This window comes from Haliotis cracherodii, unplaced genomic scaffold, assembly GCF_022045235.1.
Source record: "Haliotis cracherodii isolate W230 unplaced genomic scaffold, xgHalCrac1.p SCAF_4, whole genome shotgun sequence".
Lineage (NCBI taxonomy): Eukaryota > Metazoa > Mollusca > Gastropoda > Lepetellida > Haliotidae > Haliotis > Haliotis cracherodii.
Genome location: NW_027266297.1, coordinates 4880944 through 4906129, shown reverse-complemented (window position 1 = coordinate 4906129; position 25186 = coordinate 4880944). Strand labels below are relative to the sequence as shown.

Sequence of the window (25186 nt, the reverse complement as noted above, 5' to 3'; positions counted from 1 at the left end):
AATGATGTTAATCAGTGACCTGCTTTAATTGCCCATGCCCAGGTTTAAAGATCATCCTCGATTATCCACTGTATCATATCTCCATTCTATTATGATGTGTAATAGATTAGCAGGAAACAAAAGACTCCTAGGAATTCAGGGGATATCTCTGCAATATGACTTTCCCCATTGCTAAAAGCAATAATTAACAGAAGCCTTCAATAATTTAAAAAAAGTTTAAATCTGATTCTATTTTAGCCCATGATTCAGAATAACATAAGATGATAGAGAAATGTGCTCACCTTCCCAATGTGCATTTGTTTCAGCCACCTAGTTTAAAATGCAAGTGTTGGTTTTGTAATGTTGGAAATAAAACGTACTTTCATTTTGTTGGTCACAAATAATGCAATATGGATTGTGTAACTACAAGCCCCATCATTCTTCACTAGTGATGGTACGGAAGGATATGTTGCCACGACAACGGACGTCCATTCCACAGCCACTAATGACGTAAGGTCGCATCTCAAACTTTATATGGATTATCAGTCCTTCCTGATTTCATGTTGAAAGTTTCCCACCGAGGCTCCACAAAATAAGTCCATCGGGGCGATAATCCGTATTATCTCTTAGCTGTTCTGTCTATAAGTACTTTGGGAACACGGATATCGGGGACATGTTCAGTTGTACTCTCCCAGTTATAAGTTGCGCTTATTTGGAGTAATGGATGTATGTGGCTCGATATGTCCATTACGACAGGCATTGCTCAAAGAAGTATATTTGCATGTGTGACTCGTGATGGCAACTATGACACGTTGGTGTACTTTTCAATATAAATATGGAATAATTGGAAATACAAACACGTGACATTCCCGCCATTTTCTGAGATACCTATTAAAAACATGCATGTAGTCGCTGATTTTACAAATGTACGTTTATGGAGATCCATTTGTTTTTCATATCGCGGAAGAACACGTTGAAACGTTCTGTTTAATAGCACCGTGGTATATATTCGTAGTAATGCCCCCACGTCAAATAGCTGGAATATTGCGGCGTTTAACAGCATGAAACCATCAGTAATATTTCATTTTTCAAGTCCAGCATCTTGCAGATAAGCCTGCGCCCAATAATGAGTCGAATAATAGCAACTATAAATCAAGACGATAATCCCGAAATAGTTGAAGGATTTAAATCGAAGATATTACTGTATTATGTTATATGAAATTGTATTATATTTATTGTGGTTAAGTTTGGTAATACTGTATACGCATAATCAATCATTATCATACAAACACATTCCTCGAAAGGATTACCGGTCACACTTTAGTTGAAAGGTTGAAAATGAGTAATGCCCCCGATGGCATGATGTTTTCTCAAGTTGAGCAGACCGCGTGGAGAGTTGTTTCGCTAAGCTCACATTAACCTCTGACAGTAATTGTTTTGAACAACGATCTGGCTGAATAACAACCGTGAGATTTCCACACCTTCACTAATCCGTTATTTCCAGTGGTCGGTGGCACGCAATCGGTCAGCTTGGACAGTCAGATTGCATTTCAAAAAGCCACTTTCGGACGAACAGGGATATTGGGCTTGTAAATTGTATGTAAAATATACATACATGTAAAATACTCAACTATTTACATCCGATCTTCAGTGTATTGTCGATAAGCGCCGATCGAATTATGCTCAAATGTAAACGGTTCGATATGTTGTGTGTATAGCCTTCGACCCCCGTTGTCAGAGTGGACTGGCCCATGGAATGAGGTTGCCAGTTGCCGCTATAAATAGTTACAACATACTTTCCGAAGGAACTGTGCGAAAGCAGGCCAAATAGAGACACAAAATGACATCCGATGTACAAACGAAACTAAACGAAGCCGAGAGGGCGTTTCGGAAGGCATGTGAACAGATTGTACAACTAAATAGACGACTAGATGAAATGGCGAAACGATACGACAAAGCTAGCAAGGAAAATCACCGATCATTCCGCTACTCGTTGAGACTGCGCATGGCGGTGACGGAGGGTGTACGGAATATGTACTACGAATATGCGTCGAACAAAGCAGATGAAATAACAACATTACGGTGTCAAGTGTTACATGACTCTGAAATGGGATCTAGTGACGATGAAAATAGTGATTATGCTATGGACGATGATGAAGATGAGGACGATGAACATGGAATTGATCTTCTAGACGACGAGGAAATGGAGGACGAAGCGCCTCCTGCCTCTGTTGAACAAGGGTGTTGAGTAGATTATAAACATTCGTCATGAGAGACGACGGAAAATAAGTCGCGCGGGGAAACGCTAGTCCGTCCTCGGTCGTGTATTCAAAAGGGAACTAAACCTTACAACCCAGATTGGATATTCGTAGAGGTGTGTTCCTTTGTGATTCGAAAGGAAGAAGTGTGAAGCACGTACAGTGTGTTGTTGCCAGACGAGGAGCAGCCATTTTCCCTCGCAAGTTTGAATGAATGAACGAGGAAGCCGCTCGAATATTTCAACACCGGCGTGCATGAATGATTCAAAGGAAGTAGGAAAACGACCACGAGCCAAATTAGTTTTAATATTGGATGGTGCGAAGTTGAATCTATAGCCACAGACGAAGCCATACTGTATACCGAGTGAGAGATTGCTTGCAGCTGTGAACCGTGTGTGAAACAAAGCTAACGGATGTAATAGCGTGAATTGGTCTTAGGGTATCTGTGCTATGACATATATTGTTAGAAACCTTTTAAACTGACTGAAATAAACTTTATTTGATATTGTTATCAGTCATCTCCGATTAGCTTGTTATTTGTGTGATTATGAATGAAATACTTATATCACATGTGTACATAGACATAAGTTATCATCAGGAACTCTTGACATGTGTCCGTCACAATGTAATCATTTTGTCAAAATACAATATACAGATCCACAGTGTTTTTTATGTTTTAATTTTTCCAGACAATCCGACAGATGTCCAACTTACCATCACCCAGATCAGTTGTTCTAATCTTGTGAGAAAATAAGTATGAAAGTGAAGATGGTGAAGGCATCCTTGTCATAACCTTGGTGTTGCATTACAAGTTCAGTGTTTGGAGGTACCAAGATTATATTATCTAGCCCAGAACCCCCATTCTGAATTTCAACACTGATCATATTAAATTCTATTTAGTTTGTGGTGCTTTGGAGGGCAAGGTTGTTAGACCAAATATTAATATATTTTGAGAGAATTGCTAATGTCAACATCTGTACAGAGAAAAATGATTAAGAAATGTAGATCATGCAGTACTTGATATTTATGTAATGAGGTCCTTGATTTTTTTCTGCGAAAGTATTTTAATACTTAAAGTTACATATAGATTAGAGTTGTGATCTGGACCCCTTGACTTCCAGTTCCATACCTAATTTCAAAACTGCTATTGATATGCTTTCTCTTGTATCATGTACACAGATGTTGGTTATGTCCTATGATGGCATCACAGTATATCAGCATTGCTTGATTTAGCTATGTAAAACATACACTCAAAAGAATTCTATTTTGTGTCTAACCCTTACTTTCCACACCACAAGGATCTTTGAACACAATCTCATTAAAATCAGATCTTAGTTCTCGCTATCGCTAAACAAAGATCTGAGGACATCCCATTACGGGTCACGTCAGAACGACCTTTCCTCCAACCAATCATAGCGTTGCTTACCAGATCATGACATGTGTCTTCTAATCATGCAACCACGAAATATTTAACACAGGGTATTCCGAACGACAGTTACAGGTTTTATGATTATATCCATACAATCTAGGCCATCTATAAGACATTCCAGCATGTTCCTCTTATCAGTTTTAAACTTTTTAATCAAGAATAAGTCAAAATATGTTTCGAAGCGTAGTTGCCAGTTTGAAACAAGTGTCGTAAAGCTTGAGAAAGCTGCCTTCTGAATGGCCAATGTAGATTTCTTGTCCTCAGATCTTTATTTAGCGATAGCGAGAACTAAGATCTGATTTTAATGAGATTGCTTTGAACATAGTATACCTCTACAACATACAATGTGTTGTACAATGTTATTTGTAATTTGCCATGCTTTCTTGGGCTCTACGTCATCAACAGGGTACTTCCCAGACTGCACATCCTATTACATTTTACAAAAATGATAATTTTTATGTAAAGTCATGACAGTCATCAGAGATCTGAGATGTACTTATTCAGTTTATGCATCTATATTTCATCTTCGATAAATGTATTCGACAAGAGTGCAACCTTATTTTGTCTGGTGCAACTAGATTTTCATGTCAACATGCACCTGGTGCAAGTCAAATGAAGTTCCCTTAAATCAAACCCTGATTAGCATTCGAATAATGCATAAAGGTGTCAACAGTGTTAGAAATTGGCACAATTCCTAATAGTCCTTGCCAAACTGCCCAATACATGTAGTTTGTTTGTTGTTTAACGCTGCACTCAGCAATATTCCAGCTATTGGACTGCGGTCTGTAATTTATTTGTGTTTGGACCAGACTATCCAGTGGTTGATATCATGAGCATTGATCCAAGCAATGGAGATACAGTGACATGCATGAACCAAGTCACCGAGTCTGACCTGCTGATCCTGTTAGTCGTCTCTTACGACAAACATAGTACTTTTACTGCAAGCATGGGTTGCTGAAGATCTGTTCTACCCCGGAATTGGTCAACCTGAATATGGATGACTGGACATGGTGTGTCTGTGATGGTTATGGTAGACTGGTTATGTCAAATATTGCAAAACTGCTGTGGAGGGTTTGTAATTTTGAAGACAAGTGTTGATTCATTTCATATGAAAAACAGGAAAGATGATGGTGAAATTTGTTTATTATTCAATATTAATTTGCTGATTATGGTGTACGTCATGAAAGTGTGGATGGCATTGGTAGCCGAGTTGTCTATGGAAATGCAATTCTCTGTGCTGATTTGTGTTGCCTTGGCACGTCAGAAACCCATGATCGTGGACCAGAAACCCATGATCGTGGACCAGAAATCTGTGATTGTGGTGGACCAGAAATCTGTGATTGTGGTCTAGAAACCCATGATCACGGGCCAGAAACCCATGATCACGGGCCAGAAACCAATCTTCCCGAGGCATGCGAGTTAACTAACTGTAAAAATCCAGTTTCCACCTTTGCCGAATGAGGCTGCAATTCATGGGCTTGATCGTAGCACCACAAGTGGACATTACGAGTTATGTCTCTTCTATGCATTCCTATGGTCCGATCAGATTCACTAGTATCAGTTGCATTTGCTTCAAACAAAATGCTGGCACCCATTCAATACGATCTGATTGATAAACAAGATCAATATTGTGATAAAAGGGATCTGACATCGAGAAGTGCATCAAATCACGTGAGCACCTTGATTAAAACATGAAAAGATTTGGAAAATATCTGTTGACACTGAGTTGGCGGTGCACATGCTTTGGAAATCCTGCATGTTCAGTAGATTTTTAGTGTTACATGGCGTGTTATTAGCTGATCTTACCATGCTGACTGGATGAACATTATTTCATTTGACTTGGGCTTTGAACTATTGGCTTAATTCACAGACTGCATTACTGTGCTATGAAATCGCCATGGAATGCGGAATCACATCCTGACGAGCCAAACTGTTTGGTAGTTAGACTTTCTGTTGAGCATCAATGAAATGAAATATTTGAAAATATTTTCTGAGTAAAACTTGAATTGTAGTCTTAAAATGAAATCACTTGTTAGATTTGAACAATTCTACCTCATATTAAATCTTATGTCAATTGAGACCGCCTCCGTGGTCTTGTGGTAGAGCGTCCGCCCGGAGAGCGGAAGGTCCTGGTTTCGATCCCCGTCTGGTCATACCGAAAGGCGTTAAAAGATGGTTCTTGTTGTTACCCTGTCTGGCACTCGTCATTAAGGGGCTAAAACAAGGTCTGGTCGGCTCGGAGTCGGTACACTGTGTCTGAGTGGGGTATTCTTGTTAAACTGCGGCATGGTATCTCAGTGGTCTAGCACTATAAATCGGCATCAGTCCAGACTAGTACAAGCAGCCACACAAACACACACACGTACATGCAAGTCACTATGTAAGTGCAATAATCTTGGACGCGACGTTACACCCATTTTCACCTCGCCACCTTATGTCAATTGACCATTCTCTTTGGGGGATACTGTTTGACCTCACACAAAGATGTCTCCCAATCGAGCCAGGATTGGTTTTATAAAAGATGTCCTCACTCAATAATTCCTGGCTCTGGTGAAAGAAGATGGTGGCTTCTGGACCAGGTCGTTCTTTGATTTGTGTCTTGACTGTTGACATATTTTATGAGAATTTTTATAATGAGTGGGTGTGTCTGCTTCAATCTGGATCTTGCATCGGGTAATAGTGGTATGGGTAGCTGGGTAGTAAATTGATTTTTTAGTGTATTATTGTCATTGTGTTTGTTTTTTTTGCGGAGGTTGCAAATTGTGCTATCAGTATTATCAGTATTACAGCTGTCTAACACTACTCACCAGCATGTGACAAGATATACTTGTAGGATGTCTCTAAACCATATCAGTCATGTGATGTCTGAGTGCGTCTTAGTGTTAAAAGAGTGAGTGTGTATGCAGCGAGAGACATTCCTTCAGCTTCTACAGGCTTCAGGAGACATTCCTTCAGCATTGATAGGCTTCAGGAGACATTCCTTCAGCATTGATAGGCTTCAGGAGACATTCCTTCGGCATCTACAGGCTTCAAGAGACATTCCTTCAGCATCCACAGGCTTCAGGAGACATTCCTTCGGCATCTACAGGCTTCAGGAGACATTCCTTCAGCATCCACAGGCTTCAGGATGCATTCCTTCAGCATTGATATGCTTCAGAAGACATTGCTTCAGTCATCTGTAGGCTTCAGGAGACATTCCTTCAGCATTAATAGGCTTCAGGAGACATTCCTTCAGCATTGATAGGCTTCAGGAGACATTACTTCAACATTGATAGGCTTCAGGAGACATTCCTTCAGCATCTTTAGGCTTCAGGAGACATTCCTTCAGCATTGATATGCTTCAGGAGACATTACTTCAGCATTGATAGGCTTCAGGAGACATTCCTTCAGCATCTTTAGGCTTCAGGAGACATTCCTTCAGCATTGATAGGCTTCAGGAGACATTCCTTCAGCATTGATAGGCTTCAGGAGACATTCCTTCAGCATCTACAGGCTTCAGGATACATTCCTTCAGCATTGATATGCTTCAGAAGACATTGCTTCAGTCATCTGTAGGCTTCAGGAGACATTCATTCAGCATTGATAGGCTTCAGGAGACATTCATTCAGCCTTGATAGGCTTCAGGGGACATTCTTTCAGCATTGATAGGCTTCAGGAGACATTCTTTCAGCATTGATAGGCTTCAGGAGACATTCCTTCAGCATTTCCTGTTGCCCCAAGTATATATCTTGTTGACTAGTACAATGGACAAACACTTGGGAATGAACATATGAAATTCTGGTACCATAGGCGGATCCAGAGGTGGGGTCCAGGCCTCCCCTCACCCTGGATCTGCCTCTGGGTACTTATTGGACATTGAATTGAAAAGTTAATGCTTGGGTGTGAGAATACTGGAAAGGGACAGACACCTAGGAATGAACATCTTAAGAAGTCTATAAAAGTCCAGTTTCCACCCTTGCCAAACTAGGCTGGAATTTCAGGGGATTGCATTTGACTATGCATTAGTCTATGCAAAATTGCATAACAAAATCAATATCCTGCTTGGAAACAACATGGTGATTCTCGTGCAGATTTCAGTCAATCACAGGATTTGCAATGTGTACAGTCAACTGGGCATCAACAGACATGTTCCATGTCTTTTCATTTTTTATTGAATATTGAAGGTCCTCGAGTGTTGTGCTACAATCCACATGCACAGGGTGTCTGTGAGGAGGGGAATGTGAAATCTTTTTTTGAGTTAACATTATCAGATTGTCTTGACTGGGAGCTGCCATTTTTGTTTGAATGAGTGAGTGAGTTTGGTTTTTATGCTACTTTTAACAGTATTCCAGTAATATCACAGCGTGTCAGCTTAATGTGAGAGGAAAGCCCGAAGTGATGCAGGTCTCAGACGTTTACCACTTCGGTGAAACCCACGAGCACGGGTATGGTGCTGACAAACCTAGAAACATAATCGGGGCGAACCAGGATAATTCTTGTTTGAAGTAAATGAAAGTGATATGAGAGGTGGAATCTCATTGGTCAGTAGGTGGGACATAGAAGGGACATAACTCTTAATAGCTATTGATGGCACTACGATTGAGCCACAAAATTCCAGCCTAGTTCTTCAAGGGTGGAAACTTGACTTTTGTAGTCAGTAAATCCCTTGCCTCCGGAAGATGGCAAAAGTGGATGTCAAGGAGACCCTATGATAAGTAATTTTTGGGTCCTTGCAGGCAATATGAGAGTCCTGTAAAGTAAAGAAATGGTGTAGTGTACTGTACATTTAGAAAATTACTTTATAGCTTAGAATGAATCAAGAGGACAGTCATTCTGCTTGATGGATGAAATAACAGACACATAATTGCTCTTGGAGTACTGTAGGTACAGTGAATAGTATTGTAGCTTGCTATTTCTTCCTGATTAGGGGCAGTGGGGTAGCCTAGTGGTTAAAGTGTTCGCTCGGCACGCCAAAGACCCTTATTCAATCTGCACATTGGTACAAGAGTGAAGACCATACTCTCTCACTACTCCCAGATGAGTTCCGAGTAATTAAACACCATACAGTTTCATCCCTGTGTCCCAGCCAGCTTGATACAGCATATGAGCTTATTTGTGGATTCATGTATCAACCTTGAGGCAGATTGTAGGTCAAAAGTTCACTCAGTACAATGAGAATGATTACAGAATTGCTGGTGCTAATTTGTTTGTTAGTTGTTTAATGCCGCACTCAGCAATATTCCAGCTATATGACAGCGGTCTGTAAATAATCGAGTCTGGACCAGACAATCCAGTGATTCACATGAGTGATGCTAGTAGTTTATTATTATCACACATGCTGTCAGCTATCAAATTATGATTTTTGTTGCTTTCAATTCAAATGGTAAAATGTATAACAATGTTTGACACGGTCTGTGACTTTAGCCACAAGTCCAAAGCCTGAATCTTGTAAAATTCTGTTCAGTCTAGTAAGCTCCTTTTATAATAATTGGTATGGTAACACTAAATTCTACAGAAAGGTATGCTTAGAGTCATGTAATGGCGAGTAGTCTCAAACGTTTAGCACAGACTGTTAGAATCATTTGCAAAATTAGTTGCTAGTCTGACACTAGGTATGCACAGGAAACAAATTTTGTTTTGTTTCTCATGATGTCATTCCAGACTGACAGGGTAGGTAGGTAGGGAGGATTGTGTCCTTATATATGTAATTCTCTGGTATGTTCCAAATCTATGAAAGTACACATGATTCTCATGTGCAGGTAACCTCTTGATATGCAAAAAGTTGAATTTTGGTGCAAAAACGAAATTTGTTTTGAAGAAGTTTCAAAAACGAAATTTGTTTGAAAAAGTTGTTTCAAAAAAGAAATTTGTCTTGAAAAAGTTGTTTCATAACTGTGCTTTTGAAAAAATAACATATGAGTGGGAGCTAGTTTATGGATGGTCATAAAAAAAGAAATCTTATTTAAAGTACAACTGTATCTGCGGACCTTATAATGGCAGTCTGTTAGCTACGATGGCTGTGTCAAGTGTTTATTTTGTGGATGCGATGTTGTTGGGGGATCGAAGTCAACCTTTGAGATCTGGAACATTTCCTATATCAGAGGGGCAATGAGGTTAAAGTTGTGGCTCTTCACGCTGTAGGCACACATTTGACTTCCTACTTGGCTTCTTTTCATGTAGGGAAAAATGCAGTTTGTAAGTACCTGTTCCTTATTTAGTTCATTTGCGTGTCAGAAGTAGGACACCAGTCGTCGTTCTCAGATGTGGCTTCATCTCCATGTAAATGATGTAGGTGAAGGTCACTCCGGGTGTTCTAACACTGCTGGTACCTGCCACTTCACTACAGCTCACCAAGGCCTCGGTCACAAGCCCATCCATCCACCATGACACAGATCAGTCCCAGTTAATGATGCAGCTAGTGGTGAGAATTGGTTACCGGGCTACAATTTGAAGATTCATCATTGGTTTGAAAAAGCCATTGATTGACGAGTGACCATACAAGAATTGGGGCCGAGAACCTACAGGCTTACATCAACCTCTCACCATGCCTTGTAAAGGATGATACAAAATTAGCAGAACTATTCCCAGATTAATGCAGCCTTCAATTTAATTATTTGACTCAGATGATTATGAAGTGTTATACCTAAGATGGGTGGAATTATAAAATGTTCTGCAAGTTATCAGGCATAGTGCTGGCCATTGTAACACGATAATGTTGTTATTTTGCCTAACAACTGGGCATTGTCAATCACGTTATGACCCTTAAGCTAATCTGCAAACTAACGTGAACAAACATGGCGTCTGACTTTCATAATGTCTCTGTTAACTCAGGTGATTCTGTGAGCGCCTTGGGAGTCAAATGATATTAGATGTATAGGCAGTTAATGTCCTGTGCATGAGTTGTGAGGTGTGAGTGAGTGGGTATGGTTTTATGTGGGGGATCGAATGTGGGTCTTTGGCATGATGAGCAAACACTTTAACCACTACGCCAACGCAGGTTTGCTTGGCATGCTTTAATGTAAACAGGGTTAGCTCCCCTTGGTAGCTCGCCTGTCTTGGGAGGCTCGCTTGGGTTTCGCGGCTCGTTTCGAGTGTTGCCAATAAATATCATCAAGTCTTTACCTGTGTCCTGTCGATGTGTGACAAGTGTACAGTTCCCCCCCAACCTAACTGGCGTGGTGGCAGCGGGTTTGAACTCACGTCTAAAGAAGCAGGCGACACAACGAACTGTAGTACTTGCATACTTTCACTGAACGTGATCAACAGGTCAGGCGGTAGAGTGCCTGGATAACGCAGAGTAAACAAGACTGTCATTATGGCCAACGCTCAACGTGCCCCGAAGCAATGGTGCCTCGGTAAGATTGAGACTGTAAATTCTTTCGAGAACTGGAGGCAAAATCTCCTTTATACATTATCTTTGGACACAAATTTTACTCCATTTCTTGCCGACGGGGCAGTCTGGCATAAGAAAACTAGGGCCACGCCACTCAGGGGCATGACTGACGACGGGGAAGACGTCCGTGAAGCTATTAGAAGAACTGCAAGACAGAAGGTTAGCAGTTTGGAGCTCATGCTCGGCCAGATTGCCAATTATTGTCCGATAATTTCACGGAACACCATAATAAAATCCTCAACGTCTGTGGATGCCATATGGCATGCCATACGCCTACATTTCGGGTTCCAAGCAACCGGCGCTCATTTCATTGACTTTGCCGAAATCAAACTTGAAAATGACGAGAGACCGGAAGATTTGTATCAGAGACTAATGGCTTTTGTGGAGGACAATTTACTCCGCCGTGAAGGGGGAATAACCCACTATGGCAATGCACCTGAAGAGGACGAGGAATTGTCACCATCGTTAGAAAATTTTGTTGTGCTCACATGGCTGAGGCTGATACACGTTGAACTTCCAAAGCTCGTCAAACAACGTTATGGGACAGATCTTCGCTCACGAACAATTTCCTCTTTGAAACCTGAAATCTCACAGGCTCTCGATTCACTTTTAGATGAAATCCGCACAGCAGAGGATGCTAAGGTTATGAGGACAAACACTTCACAACAGCGCTCGTCATTCTCACGTTTTGCTAAAGCACAACAAACGGGTAGAAAGTTTCAAAAATCATGCCCACTGTGTAAAGCTGCAGGACGCAGCGATCACGTTCATTATCTCAGCGAGTGCAAGTTCCTTCCAGATCATGACCGGAGATACATGGTCAAAGCAAGACAAATTGCCAGTATACTTGATGACCCTGCTGACGATGCTAGTGATACAGTTGAAAATGCGTGTGCAGTGCCATCTACTGAACCTGTCTCCACTCTTCGTGTGCAAGTTCGTCAGTCGCCCTATATGTACTGTTTCTGTGGCCACCAGACGGCACGAGTCACTGTAGATAGTGGAGCTACTGGTAACATGATCCGCCTCTCAACAGCAACAGGCTTCGGCGCTGACATCAAGACTAGCTCTCAGTCAGCCCATCAGGCAGATGGCTCTTCCCCACTGAAGGTCGTTGGAGAGACAAGAATACTTTTCACACGCGACAACAAGGAGTTCGATTTTAATGGTCTTGTGGTGGAAAACCTGGACGTAGAAGTCCTTGCAGGCATACCATTTATGGAGGCCAACGATGTGGCAGTACGCCCTGCAAAACATCAGATCATACTTGGTGATGGCACGACATACACATACGGTTCCACAGAAACAACTGGTGACGAACATACTGTGAGACGAGCTTGTGTACTCAGAGCCCCAGACACTTCTACTACCATATGGCCTGGAGACTTTATTGAGGTGCCGGTTCCTGAAAGCTTTGCTCCTTCGGATTTCACATTTGCCATAGAACCCCGCATAGATACCAGACCTGGACGCTCTACCTTATCATCCACTTGGCCAGAATTAGGAATTATCTCAAGCGTCTCAGGCAAAATCAGGATCCCGAATCTGTCCGACACTCCACAACTGCTCAAGAAACACGAGCACTTTTGCCAGATTCGCCCAGTTTTTATACCTGACTGCGACCCTGATTATGATGTTGAGCCGGCACATCTGCTACCACCAACTATGTCCCCTCAAATTAAGGACATTGGTTTCTCATCCACTGTTTGTGTAGACCCAGACAATATCCTCCCGCAAGATACCAAATCTCAGTTTGAGTTACTACTTACGGAGTTCGACGATGTGTTTAACCAACATATCGATGGCTATAATGGTGCTTCAGGCCCCTTTCAAGCATTTGTTAACATGGGACCTGTACAACCTCCACAACGGAAGGGTCGTGTCCCGCAATACTCACGAGATAAACTTTCTGAGCTCCAACAAAAGTTCGATGAACTTGAGCGGATGGGTGTATTTGTACGACCTGAAGATGCAGGTATCCATGTAGAATACCTCAACCCTTCTTTCCTAATCAAGAAGTCCAGTGGTGGTTACAGATTGGTGACTGCCATCTCTGATGTAGGACGATACAGTAAGCCACAACCTTCCCTCATGCCTGATGTCGATTCTACTCTAAGACAGATTGCCAAGTGGAAGTACATTATAACCGCAGATTTAACCAATGCCTTTTATCAGATTCCTCTGGCCAAGGAGTCGATGAAATACTGCGGTGTAGTGACCCCGTTCCGTGGTGTGAGAGTATATGCCAGGTCTGCAATGGGAATGCCGGGGTCTGAAACTGCATTGGAGGAGCTCATGTGCCGCGTACTAGGGGATCTTTTAGAGGAAGGGATGATTGCTAAGCTTGCTGACGACCTTTATTGTGGTGCTGATAGCCCGGATGAGTTACTTCGTCATTGGAGACGCGTACTTGAAGCGCTCAAACACAACAATCTCAGATTATCTCCTAACAAGACAGTCATTGCTCCCAGGACAACAACCATCCTAGGATGGCAATGGCACGAAGGATCCATTCAGGCAAGCCAACACCGCATATCAACTCTGGCTTCTTGTTCACCTCCGGAAACAGTGACTGGCTTACGGTCATTTATAGGAGCTTACAAGGTCTTGTCCCGTGTAATACCTGGTTGTTCCACACTCCTTGCCCCACTTGATGCTGAAGTGGGGGGTCGCCAGTCTAGTGAAAAGCTTCTGTGGTCTGATTCTTTGCTCGATGCCTTCAAAACAGCACAGGCTGGTCTCGCATCCAACAAATCCATAGTACTGCCCCACCCCGATGACCAACTCTGGATTGTAACTGATGGTGCTGTTAGGAAGCCAGGAATTGGAGCAACACTTTATGTAACACGTAGTGACTCGCCACGACTAGCAGGATTCTTCAGTGCCAAGCTTCGGCGACAACAGGTCGCATGGTTACCATGTGAAGTGGAAGCCCTTTCAATTGCTATCGCTACTAAGCATTTCAGTCCTTTCATTATCCAGTCAAAACACAAAGCATGTGTCCTTACCGACAGTAGACCATGTGTTTTGGCATTTGAGAAGTTATGCCGTGGGGAGTTCTCTGCTAGTCCTCGGGTGTCTACCTTCTTATCGACAGTTAGCCGCTACCAAGCAACGATACAACACCTCGCTGGTTCTGCAAATGTGCCATCAGATTTTGCAAGCAGAAATGCACCAGAATGTGACAATCCCTCTTGCCAAATCTGCTCCTTCATTGAGCGCACAGAAAGCTCTGTTGTTCGACAACTGTCTATAGAGGACATCATGAATGGAACAACCCGCCTTCCTTTCACAAGCAGGTCTGCTTGGCGTTCCTTGCAAGAGGAGTGCCAGGATCTTCGACGAACACATGCTCATCTTCTCCAAGGTACCCGACCATCCAAGAAGATAACAAACATCAGGGATGTCAAACGATACCTAAATACAGCAACCATCTCCAAGGATGGATTGCTTGTTGTCCGAAAATCTGAGCCACTTGGTTCACCAAGAGAGTGCATTGTTGTTCCAAGACAAGTATTAGACGGAGTCCTGACCGCCCTACACATACAACTGGATCATCCATCTGCACACCAACTCAAGCAAGTATGCCATAGATACTTCTTTGCTTTGGACCTTGACAGATCCATAAACACTGTCTCAAAATCTTGTCACCGGTGCGCCTCCTTGCGTAAGACACCTCATGTTGTTGTGGACCAAAGCACCAGTGATCCACCTGAAACTGTTGGGTTTGCATTTGCGTCAGATGTTATGCGCAGGGAACGACAACTAATCCTCGTTCTACGTGAATGTGTCACATCCTACACTGCGGCGTGCATCATTACCGATGAGCGTGGCTCCACCCTGTGTGAGGCATTGATTCGTCTTTGCATTGAATTCCGTCCACTTGATGGCCCTCACGCTGTTATCCGCACTGACCCAGCCCCAGGCTTTAGCAGTCTAGTCACGGATGAACGTCTCCAGCAACATAGAATTACCCTAGAAATAGGCAGAGTGAAGAATGTGAACAAGAACCCAGTTGCTGAAAAGGCCATACAAGAATTAGAGGATGAGCTTGTGCGCCAAGACCCTGTACGGGGCCCCACTACACCAACAGCTCTTGCCATCGCTGTCGCCCGCCTAAACACACGCATTCGTTCACGAGGCCTGTCTTCTCGAGAGATGTGGACCCAGAGAGACCAATTCACAAACTGTCAGTTGCCTCTGTCCGACAAGCAGTTGATAACAGAGCAACATGTTAATCGCCAAAAAAACCACAGTCACAGTGAAAAATCCAAGGCTCCTCGGAGTCATCGACCTGTTATTGATCAAATTGAGATAGGCGACCTGGTGTACCTTCATAACGATCGCAATAAAACATGTGCACGGAATCGTTACCTAGTAGTCACCAAAGATGGCCTCTGGTGCAATGTCCGCAAGTTCGTTGGGACCCAACTGCGGAACACTTCATACAGAGTTAAGCTCTCAGAATGTTTTAAAGTCCCACTTTGGAACAAGACACGTGTGCATGAAGCGAACAGTGAGGACACATCTGACATCGATGATGACCCACCTGAGACACTTCACCAGACACCGGAGACTCCGCACATTCCTCTGGAAATTTCTACTCCTCCTCTGCCACCGCTTAAGAATGACGTGTTTGATGACAATCACCCAACCGACATCAGTTCTGCGTCGGATCAATCTGACCCCCTATTTGACCCAGGTATACAGTCATCTTCAACTTCAAGGCCATCGCGTCAACGTCAACGACCAAAGCGATTTGATGAATACGTTTTGGACTTTTGAAGTATTGTGTTTGTTTATTAAATGTTATGTTTGTGAGGGGCAGAATAATCCCCATCGACCAGAGGGCAGTCTACCCTATGATGGTTTACTTACCAATTGGTTTCATGGTTAACCAGAAATTGGATCTTTATTACATCATTGTTTACTTACCAAGTTGTTTTTCACGCCTATTTCCTTCATTATGGTTTGTTTAGATAACGTTTATCATGAAGAAAAAAAAAAGACAGTCACGCCAACGCAGGTTTGCTTGGCATGCTTTAATGTAAACAGGGTTAGCTCCCCTTGGTAGCTCGCCTGTCTTGGGAGGCTCGCTTGGGTTTCGCGGCTCGTTTCGAGTGTTGCCAATAAATATCATCAAGTCTTTACCTGTGTCCTGTCGATGTGTGACAAGTGTACAGTTCCCCCCCAACCTAACTGGCGCTAGGCTACCCGATCACCCCCATAATCTTAGGGGCATTCAGTAGCAACTGAGATGAGTAAACGCCAGCCAGATTGTAGATTGAGGGTACCACGAACACTATGGCCAAGTGCAGCATTTAGGCTGATACTGTGAACTAGCTTGCAGGTGCATCAATCATTGCACTGTCAATTGTTTCCATATCACTTACAAAAACAAGTCAATGTTCATCTTACTCTGAAAGTTCACTTTCAATCTGCTCCTGAACTCTTTCTCTCCGATGTTAGTCAAGGTCAAGTGGCGTCTTGTGACATATAGTGATGTGTCTGTTGTTGACGACATGTTTCTAGGCCTGTGTCAAACTGACCTCTGTTGTAACCTACGTGTGAATAACAACTGCCACATTTTGTTGTTTGATTGGATTGGTGTAGAGGTATTACCATGCGATGGACATGATGGACAGATTCTCTCCATTTCCGCTATAATAACGATAACCCTATTTTTCAGGGCATTATCATTTGTTCAACAGCCCTCAATCATCGGGCCCTTAATGGCATACCCTGGGCTGCTGCAAATGATAATGCCCAATATTTATATACCCGTCTGACTAAAGGCATGTATTGCCCAGTCGAAGGCAATGGCATTAGTATGGAGAGTTGCCTCCCTTAAGCATACTGGAAACCTGTGGTCGAGGATTCAGATTGAGACGAGTCCCGATTATGATTCTAGGTTTGTCAGCACCATACCTGTGCTTGTGGGTTTCACCAAAGTGGTAAATGGCTAAACGTACATCAGTTAAGCTTTCCCCCCATATAGCTGCTGCACTGTGGTAGAACTGAAACATTGTGGTGGTGGGATGGTTCACTGCTTTAAAACACAATGTGTTTTCTTAGAAATAAGTAGCTGAATAACTGTTGTTTAAAACAGATATGAAATATCTACTGGTAGGTCCCTAAAAGGACTTTTATGAGCAGTGGGTGTTATTAGATTGGTATTTCCGGAGATGCATTGTGGGTTCTGTTATAGAGGACATCTACCATGGTGTATAGTGAATGAGAGACTGCCCGGAGAGTGAACGGTCGGTGATTTGATCCACTTGACCCATCAAAAGATTTTGAAGATTGTACTTGTTGTTACCCTACCTGGTGTTGGGCTGGTTGTCTAGGAGTCATTATGATGAGTCTGAATCTGGTATCCATGGTAAACTGCGACATGATATCTCAGTGAGCTAGTACTATAAAACCGGAAAAAGTCATATATCGTACATCTGACGTGACACGACACTGATACTGACACTGACACTGATGCTGACACGACACTGACGCTGACACTGACACTGCAAGCTGCAATGTTACCATCAATGTGGTTGTGTTCCAGGCCTGAGCAAGTCCAGGGCATCATCTGTGGGGGACTTGGGGGACATCGAGACCGGGGATCGGGTCATTGTTGCCGGACAGAGGAAGGGCACAGTCAGATTTGCAGGAGACACCAAGTTCGCCCCAGGTATTGTATAGTGAAGAGTTGCACAGTGCAGTTGGTGTGGGTCAGTATAGTCAGTAATCTTGCCATGTCACTGCTAGAGCTCATTGGGTCTGTCCTGACATCCAGATGTACCCAGGGCAGTTTATAATGTTATACACTCAGGGAGATTCTTGCAATACCTTTGCAGTTTTAGAAAATTAAGCCACTTTGTATCAACGTTGCAGTTCATTGCTTTGATAGTCTGAGTGGGCCAGTTAAAAGGATTCAAAACAAGTAATTGGAAGCCTATTTTGATACTTGTTCACTCTCATAAAGCAGAAGGCTTACTGAAAACTCCATTGAGAGGTGATAGATCAGATATGCATGGGATTCCCTGAAGTCACTGTCGTCTCTCTATCCCTGTACAGGTGTCTGGTATGGGATTGAGCTGGACAAGCCGGCAGGGAAGAATGATGGCTGTGTTAACGGAGTCCGCTATTTCACCTGCAGGCCCAAGTTCGGTGTCTTTGCCCCGTTGTCAAGGATACAGAAGTAAGAGAAGGAAAAGTGTTGGTGCAATATAATAACAGACGGAAGGAACATTCTGTTTATTAGATTAACAAACTAAACAAACCCATACTCATCTGGATTTCTAAATGTGCATTGATCAGTGAGGACATATTTCTCGGAAGTCGAAAAAATAATATGTTCAATGATCCTTGTACTAAAGTGTGTCCTGTTCCAGACTTGGTGACCGCCGGTTTGACTCGGACGAGTCCCTGGACACTATCAGCTGGGGAGCTGTGTCCGAGAGGCTTGACCGGAAGATGACAGGTGAGTGTAGCCCTGAAGAGCTGCTCGAGTGTCTGCTGTTTGAGGCGTTACATGGGTAGCTTTAGCGTGTATCATATCACTCATATATCAAGACAATATTTGAAAAAAACGCAAGTATCCGGATAAGCAAGGTTCGACTTACTTAGAAAGAATTCCTCACTGAAAGGATTTTAAACTTTGATAATCAGCATGTTCTCTAATTCTTAGTTATGTATTGTATTTCCAGCTCCTAGTGTAGCTAGCCTGCTGAATTCAACGCCGGTTAAATCCTCACCGAAAACGTAAGTGTACATCTCTGTAGTGAAGTAGAGAAGTTTCTGAATTTTCTTTTGCTCTGTAGCTAACATACTGTCTCACTGTAAACCTGTTATCTGGTGTTCAGCATGTTCAAAATTGAAAATAAGATTGTCACAGACGACATAGAGTAATTCCCGAATGATCGTCACAGGCTTTACGACTGAATCCATACAATCTAGGTCATCTATTAGCCATTCCAGATTGTTTTGTTCAGTTTCAAATCTTTAATTGAGAATTCGTCAAAATATGTTTCGAGGTGTAGTCGCCAGTTTGAAACTAGTGCTGTAAAGCACGAGAAAGCTGCCTTCTGATTGGCTAATGTTGACTCAAAATTCGCAAAAGATCGGTCCTCAGATCTTTGTTTCGCGGTAGTGAGAACTAAGATCTGATTTTAATAAGATTGAAATGTTTCCAATGCGAATGTAAAATTTAACTCCTTACTAAAATTAGTGCTTTGAGAATGTATCTTCATTTTTCTGCCCTGTATTGCAGATATAAAGAATGTTGATTAAGGAGTTGCAGGTAGTCCAGTGGTGGGATCGTTGTCTTGTTACACTCAGAAGGCTGGGTTTGATTCCCTACAATTTGTAGGTTCATTATTGAAGTTCCTGTGACCGTGACCTGCATACATGCAATGTTTGAACACACCTAGAGCCCCGACTTTAATCCAGCTGTTTGTGTTGCAGGCCGCGGTCCAGTATGAACATCCTGCGTACCCCGGGTTCCAGCCCCAACCTCAAGCTGGAGCCGGGCATCAGTGTCCTGTGTAACAATGAGATGGGTTAGTACCTGTATCCTCCCTAGTCTCCTACCTGTATCCTCCCTGGCCTCCTACCTGTATCCTCCCTAGCCTCCTACCTGTCTCCCCCTGGTCTCCTCCCTAGTCTCCTACCTGTATCCTCCCTAGCCTCCTTAGCCTCCTACCTGTCTCCCCCTGGTCTCCCCCCTAGTCTCCCCCCTAGCCTCCTACCTGTCTCCCCCTGGTCTCCCCCCTAGTCTCCTACCTGTCTCCCCCCTAGTCTCCTACCTGTATCCTCCCTAGCCTCCTACCTGTCTCCCCCTGGTCTCCTCCCTAGCCTCCTACCTGTCTCCCCCTGGTCTCCCCCCTAGTCTCCTACCTGTATCCTCCCTAGCCTCCTACCTGTCTCCCCCTGGTCTCCCCCCTAGCCTCCTACCTGTCTCCCCCTGGTCTCCCCCCTAGTCTCCTACCTGTCTCCCCCCTAGTCTCCTACCTGTATCCTCCCTAGCCTCCTACCTGTCTCCCCCTGGTCTCCTCCCTAGCCTCCTACCTGTCTCCCCCTGGTCTCCCCCCTAGTCTCCTACCTGTATCCCCCCTAGTCTCCTATCTGTATCTTCCCTAGCCTCCTACCTGTCTCCCCCTGGTCATGTACCTGGCCAGGCGACTATGCTTGTCATAAGAGGCGACCAACTGGATCGGGTGGTCAGGCTCGCTGACTTGGTTGATGCATGTTATCAATCCCAATTGTGTGGATCGATGCTCATGATGTCAATCACTGGATACTGGATCTGGTCCAGTATTGATTATTTACAGACTTCTGTCATATAGCTGGAATTTTGCTGAGTGCGGTGTTAAACAACAAACAAACAAACAAAATCATACCTGGTCTCCTGCTTGTCTCATATCTGGTCTCGTACTTGGTCTCGTACTTGGTCTTGTACTTGGTGCCGTACTTCAATCTGCCAGATTTGTCGGATGATATGTCAGTTGTCAAAAGTGCTGCAGTTCACTAGACATGTGTTATGCCAAAACAATAAGTGCATCTGAAAACATGTACCAACACAGCCATACTTCACAGGCAGTTCTTCAACATAGCTTCAAGGTTTATGAAAAACTGATCTGAAAGATGTAAAGCCTACCCCACTACCCTTGTCTTCAAATTCAGAGTAATCAGAACCTACCTATATATTTCTGTTGAGGTTAGATTCCTGGTATACGTCTCCATTGCAGGTGTTGTGCGGTACGTGGGACCGACAGAGTTCGGGGAGGGGGTGTGGCTGGGCGTGGAGCTCCGGGCAGCCAAGGGGAAGAACGACGGCAGTGTACAGGGAAAGAGATACTTTACATGTAAACCCGACCACGGGCTTATTGTGAGGCCAAGCAAGGTGTTTGTACGAGGAATAAACGGAGCCAAACTAATGACTGACAGCCATTCTCCACCAGATCTGACGAAGCACAATAGTGAGCAGCGAGTAAATGGCGACAGTCGCATAAACGGGGAATCTAGCCATCACAGTCACTAGGAGAAGGAAGAGTCGGGATATGAAATACTAGCAATGAAAAATATATCAGCTAAACAGTTTCAACTGTTCAGCTGAAATTCAAAACCAGTCTTGATGCAAGTAAATATTGCATATGTAGACTTTCAGTGTGGCTGTAATGATTTCAGTGAGTGCTGTCAAAAAATCCAGTTTTAGCTGAAAGTGTTTTGAGCTTTCAGGAGTCTTGTGCCTGCATTTACACTAAAGATCTAAGGGAGCAGTGACAAATTTCAATGTTGGACCAAAAAAAGTACTTCCCACCCTACCTTAACCTATCCCCAAATATCTGAGTGAAACTGTCAAGCCACCTGGCACACTCTGCCTCGTATCCATTACCAACAACTCCCAACGGCTTACGTCAAGCCACCTGGCACACTCTGCCTCGTATCCATTACCGACAACTCCCAACGGCTTACGTCAAGCCACCTGGCACACTCTGCCTCGTATCCATTACCGACAACTCCCAACGGCTTACGTCAAGCCGCCTGGCACACTCTGCCTCGTATCCATTACCGACAACTCCCAACGGCTTACGTCAAGCCGCCTGGCACACTCTGCCTCGTATCCATTACCGACAACTCCCAACGGCTTACGTCAAGCCACCTGGCACACTCTGCCTCGTATCCATTACCAACAACTCCCAACGGCTTACGTCAAGCCACCTGGCACACTCTGCCTCGTATCCATTACCGACAACTCCCAACGGCTTACGTCAAGCCGCCTGGCACACTCTGCCTCGTATCCATTACCGACAACTCCCAACGGCTTACGTCAAGCCACCTGGCACACTCTGCCTCGTATCCATTACCAACAACTCCCAACAGCTTTTGTCAAGTGAATACTAATTCCAAGTGTATTGTATAGCTGTCATGCAGCAGTGCTTTGAAGTATGCCAAGCTTACTGTTTATCACTGAACCCGTAAGGGGATGCCAGGGTGAATCTGACTTGCACTTTAAATCACATGAAAATAAAGTAACCTGTACCTCCCCAACCCCAAACCCCAAACATAGGATTTTATCTGAGCTGCTCTCTCAGCAAGTAGTTTACACATGACCTTGTGGGAAGGTCACTGCTCATTAGGCATTGTTCCGATGAACCATATCTGAGACCATCATCTGGTGCCTATGACATTGAAGACACTTTATCTTGTTGATGAGAGGGAGATAGTTGACGTGACAAGTTGGGTCACTCATGGGCTGTTTGTATTCTCCACAATGTCCCTTCAGTGTCTCATCACAACGACCTGCCACTAACTCCACCATGCATTCCGTCTACCTGGTGAACATACGACATCTTGTCCATAGAGGTGCTGTTCCATACACATTACAAACCATACAGCAGCGTTAGAAATATGCACTAGTCCTGTAGTCCTTGCCAAACTGCCAATAGTTAAGGTATCATAAGAAATAGTAGAAGTTTGCCATTTGAAGGTTTTGTTATATATTAACATTATGAGGACTAGTAGACTAAAAATGTTAGTTTCTGTCGCTGCTGACAGCGCATCCACTTTGTCCTTTCGAAGATCATTGTTTACTTGATCAGTCTTGTTGGAGCCATCCATGACTATCCAGTGGATTGTATCTCCAGTCTACTATTACAAATACCATGGAGCCATTCACCAGCACTGTTCCATTACCGACTCAACTTATCAATCACTAACCTAGGACATAATTTCCATCGCTCTTGTGCTTGAAATTACATAGATCTGCATTGATCTACAATCCGATGTCCGAATAGTGCAAATCGGACATTTTAAAATTTGCCAACAGGTTTTTGAAAACCGTCCGTGGTATTTATTGTAATTGATTGACGGTATGATGAGGAGTATAGAAGAGGGGGAATCAGAGCATGTCCTGACATCTCTGTCACGCTGAGGCTGGCCTCGCAGGTGCTTGCTCCTTCCTGGTTGCTGTAGATGTGTTAGAACTACTGTCAGCTGCTACCTGCTGTGATGCAGTGTTGCCATGACTACACAAGACCCACCTGCTGATGAAACTGGCCAGAGTCTTTACCAGTCCATTGCTATTATTGGTTAATCTGTTACACAGGTTCTTGAAATTATACCCTGCTAGGATTCCAGAATAGAAATGTCCAAAGTACCCAGGTCAAGAGAGGCTGCTTAACTGGCTCAGGTGGTCATCGACTGATTGTGGAAGTTGCTCATAGTATCGACCACTGGATTGTCTGTGTTATTGCTGTAATACTGCTAACTGTAGCGTTAAACAACATTCACTCAACCTCGCAACATACAAGTTTCGATTTGATGAGTGTCATCTGTATAACCAATCAGGATCTTGCATTCCTTGGCAGTGTGTGGGTGGTGTATCTGTAGCCAGCACTGGGTAGTTGGCCAGCACTGTAGTGACCTGATACTGTGTAACTAGGTCAGGACATCTAAGGCGCCGCGATTCGCTGTGCAGAGTTGCGTCCCTTGGGCACGCCAGAAACCTATGATTGTGGGTTCGAATCCCGGTTTGCCCCAATTATGTTTCTAGGTTTGTCAGCCCCATACCCGTGCTCGTGAGTTTCACTGAAGTGGTAGACGTCTGAGACCTGCACCACTTCGGGCTTTCCTCCCACATTAAGCTGACACGCCGTGATATAACTGGAATAATGTTAAATCGGCGTTAAACCCAACTCACTCACTCACTCACTCACTCACTCACTCACTCACTCACTCACTCACTCACTCACTCACTCACTCACTCACTCACTCACTCACTCACTCACTCACTCACTCACTCACTCACTCACTCTTAGCTTGGATCACATGTGTGATGAAAGGCAATATCCAGCCTGTTGTGAACATCCTCGTATTGTCACCAAGTCAGAATGTACCAACTGAACAACTTTCATCCGCTATTACCATTCCTCTGTCCAAGTACCAAATATTGCATTGATAGCTTAGTTGGCTCCCATGTGCACTGAATTCACTTGGCTTAGCCCTGACTGTGAGTACCGATTCAGTTGGCCCTGATTGTGTATATCACATTCAGTTTACCCTGATCATGTGTACCAAATCTAGTTGGCCCTGATCATGTGTACCAAATTCAGTTGGCCCTAAACATGTGAACCTAATCCAGTTGGCCCTGATCGTGTTACCAAATTCAGTTGGCCCTGATCGTGTTACCAAATTCAGTTGGCCCTGATCATGTGAACCTAATCCAGTTGGCCCTGATCGTGTTACCAAATTCAGTTGGCCCTGATCGTGTTACCAAATTCAGTTGGCCCTGATCATGTTACCAAATTCAGTTGGCCCTGATCGTGTTACCAAATTCAGTTGGCCCTGATCATGTGAACCTAGTCCAGTTGGCCCTGATCATGTGAACCTAGTCCAGTTGGCCCTGATCATGTGAACCTAGTCCAGTTGGCCCTGATCATGTGAACCTAGTCCAGTTGGCCCTGATCATGTGTACCTAATCCAGTTGGCCCTGATCATGTGAACCTAGTCCAGTTGGCCCTGATCATGTGTACCTAATCCAGTTGGCCCTGATCATGTGTACCTAATCCAGTTGGCCCTGATCATGCCAAAGAATGCCTAGAATACTTGGCAATAATGATTCCTCATTAGGGACCGGTCATTGATTACATGTTACGGAGTGGGATGGATCACTCACACAAGGGGGAGGTTGTGTTCATTAAACTCAATTTGGGACAGGTAATTAAACAGGTATTTATTGTTAAATAGTGATAACATTTATGTTTCTCTTATGTGGGAGATGGGGCGAGTCAAATTTCTGTTTTCTGTTTTATAATCATGGATGAAAAATAATTAATGACTGATCCCTGAGCATTCTTCAAATTGACTCATGTCAACACATTTTATGAGAAATTTGCAGTATATTTTATCAACACCAAATTTTACTTCAAAATACCAAAGCATCTGCACATGCTAGTTTTGCTACAATTCACTAAACACGATGAGGGCTTTGTACCTTATTTTCTTGAGTATAGTGCACACTTTTTAAAAAAAACCCAGCTGTGCAGAAGAGGGTGCACGTTATACATGCCATTATGAATTATACTAGTTATACTGAGCACTATGCTCAAGAAAATACAGTATTTAATACATAAATAATACAATATCTCTTGG

The 25186-nt window shown here is 43.6% G+C and overlaps 2 protein-coding genes across 6 annotated transcripts in view; both read left to right on the top strand.

The window, feature by feature from the left end:
- The window catches only part of LOC139480518 (CAP-Gly domain-containing linker protein 3-like), a 51933-nt gene extending 30825 nt beyond the window's left edge, over positions 1–21108 (top strand). For all 5 annotated transcript variants that reach the window (XM_071263610.1, XM_071263614.1, XM_071263613.1 and 2 more), the window contains exons 8-13: positions 17598–17723; positions 18110–18233; positions 18427–18515; positions 18742–18796; positions 19499–19593; positions 20782–21108. In XM_071263610.1, coding sequence (XP_071119711.1) covers positions 17598–17723; positions 18110–18233; positions 18427–18515; positions 18742–18796; positions 19499–19593; positions 20782–21074 — 782 coding nt within the window. In that variant the 3' untranslated portion in view covers positions 21075–21108. The remainder of the gene's footprint in view (positions 1–17597; positions 17724–18109; positions 18234–18426; positions 18516–18741; positions 18797–19498; positions 19594–20781) is intronic.
- Positions 11354–15982, top strand: LOC139480517 (uncharacterized). The gene has a single exon (XM_071263609.1). The coding sequence runs from the start codon at positions 11411–11413 to the stop codon at positions 15821–15823; it is 4413 nt and encodes a 1470-aa protein (XP_071119710.1). The 5' UTR covers positions 11354–11410; the 3' UTR covers positions 15824–15982.
- Positions 21109–25186: the final 4078 nt, after the last annotated feature.

Bases quoted from the DNA above. Each gene is read 5' to 3' on its own strand.
- LOC139480517 (XM_071263609.1), top strand. From the start codon at position 11,411: ATGGCTTTTGTGGAGGACAATTTACTCCGCCGTGAAGGGGGAATAACC.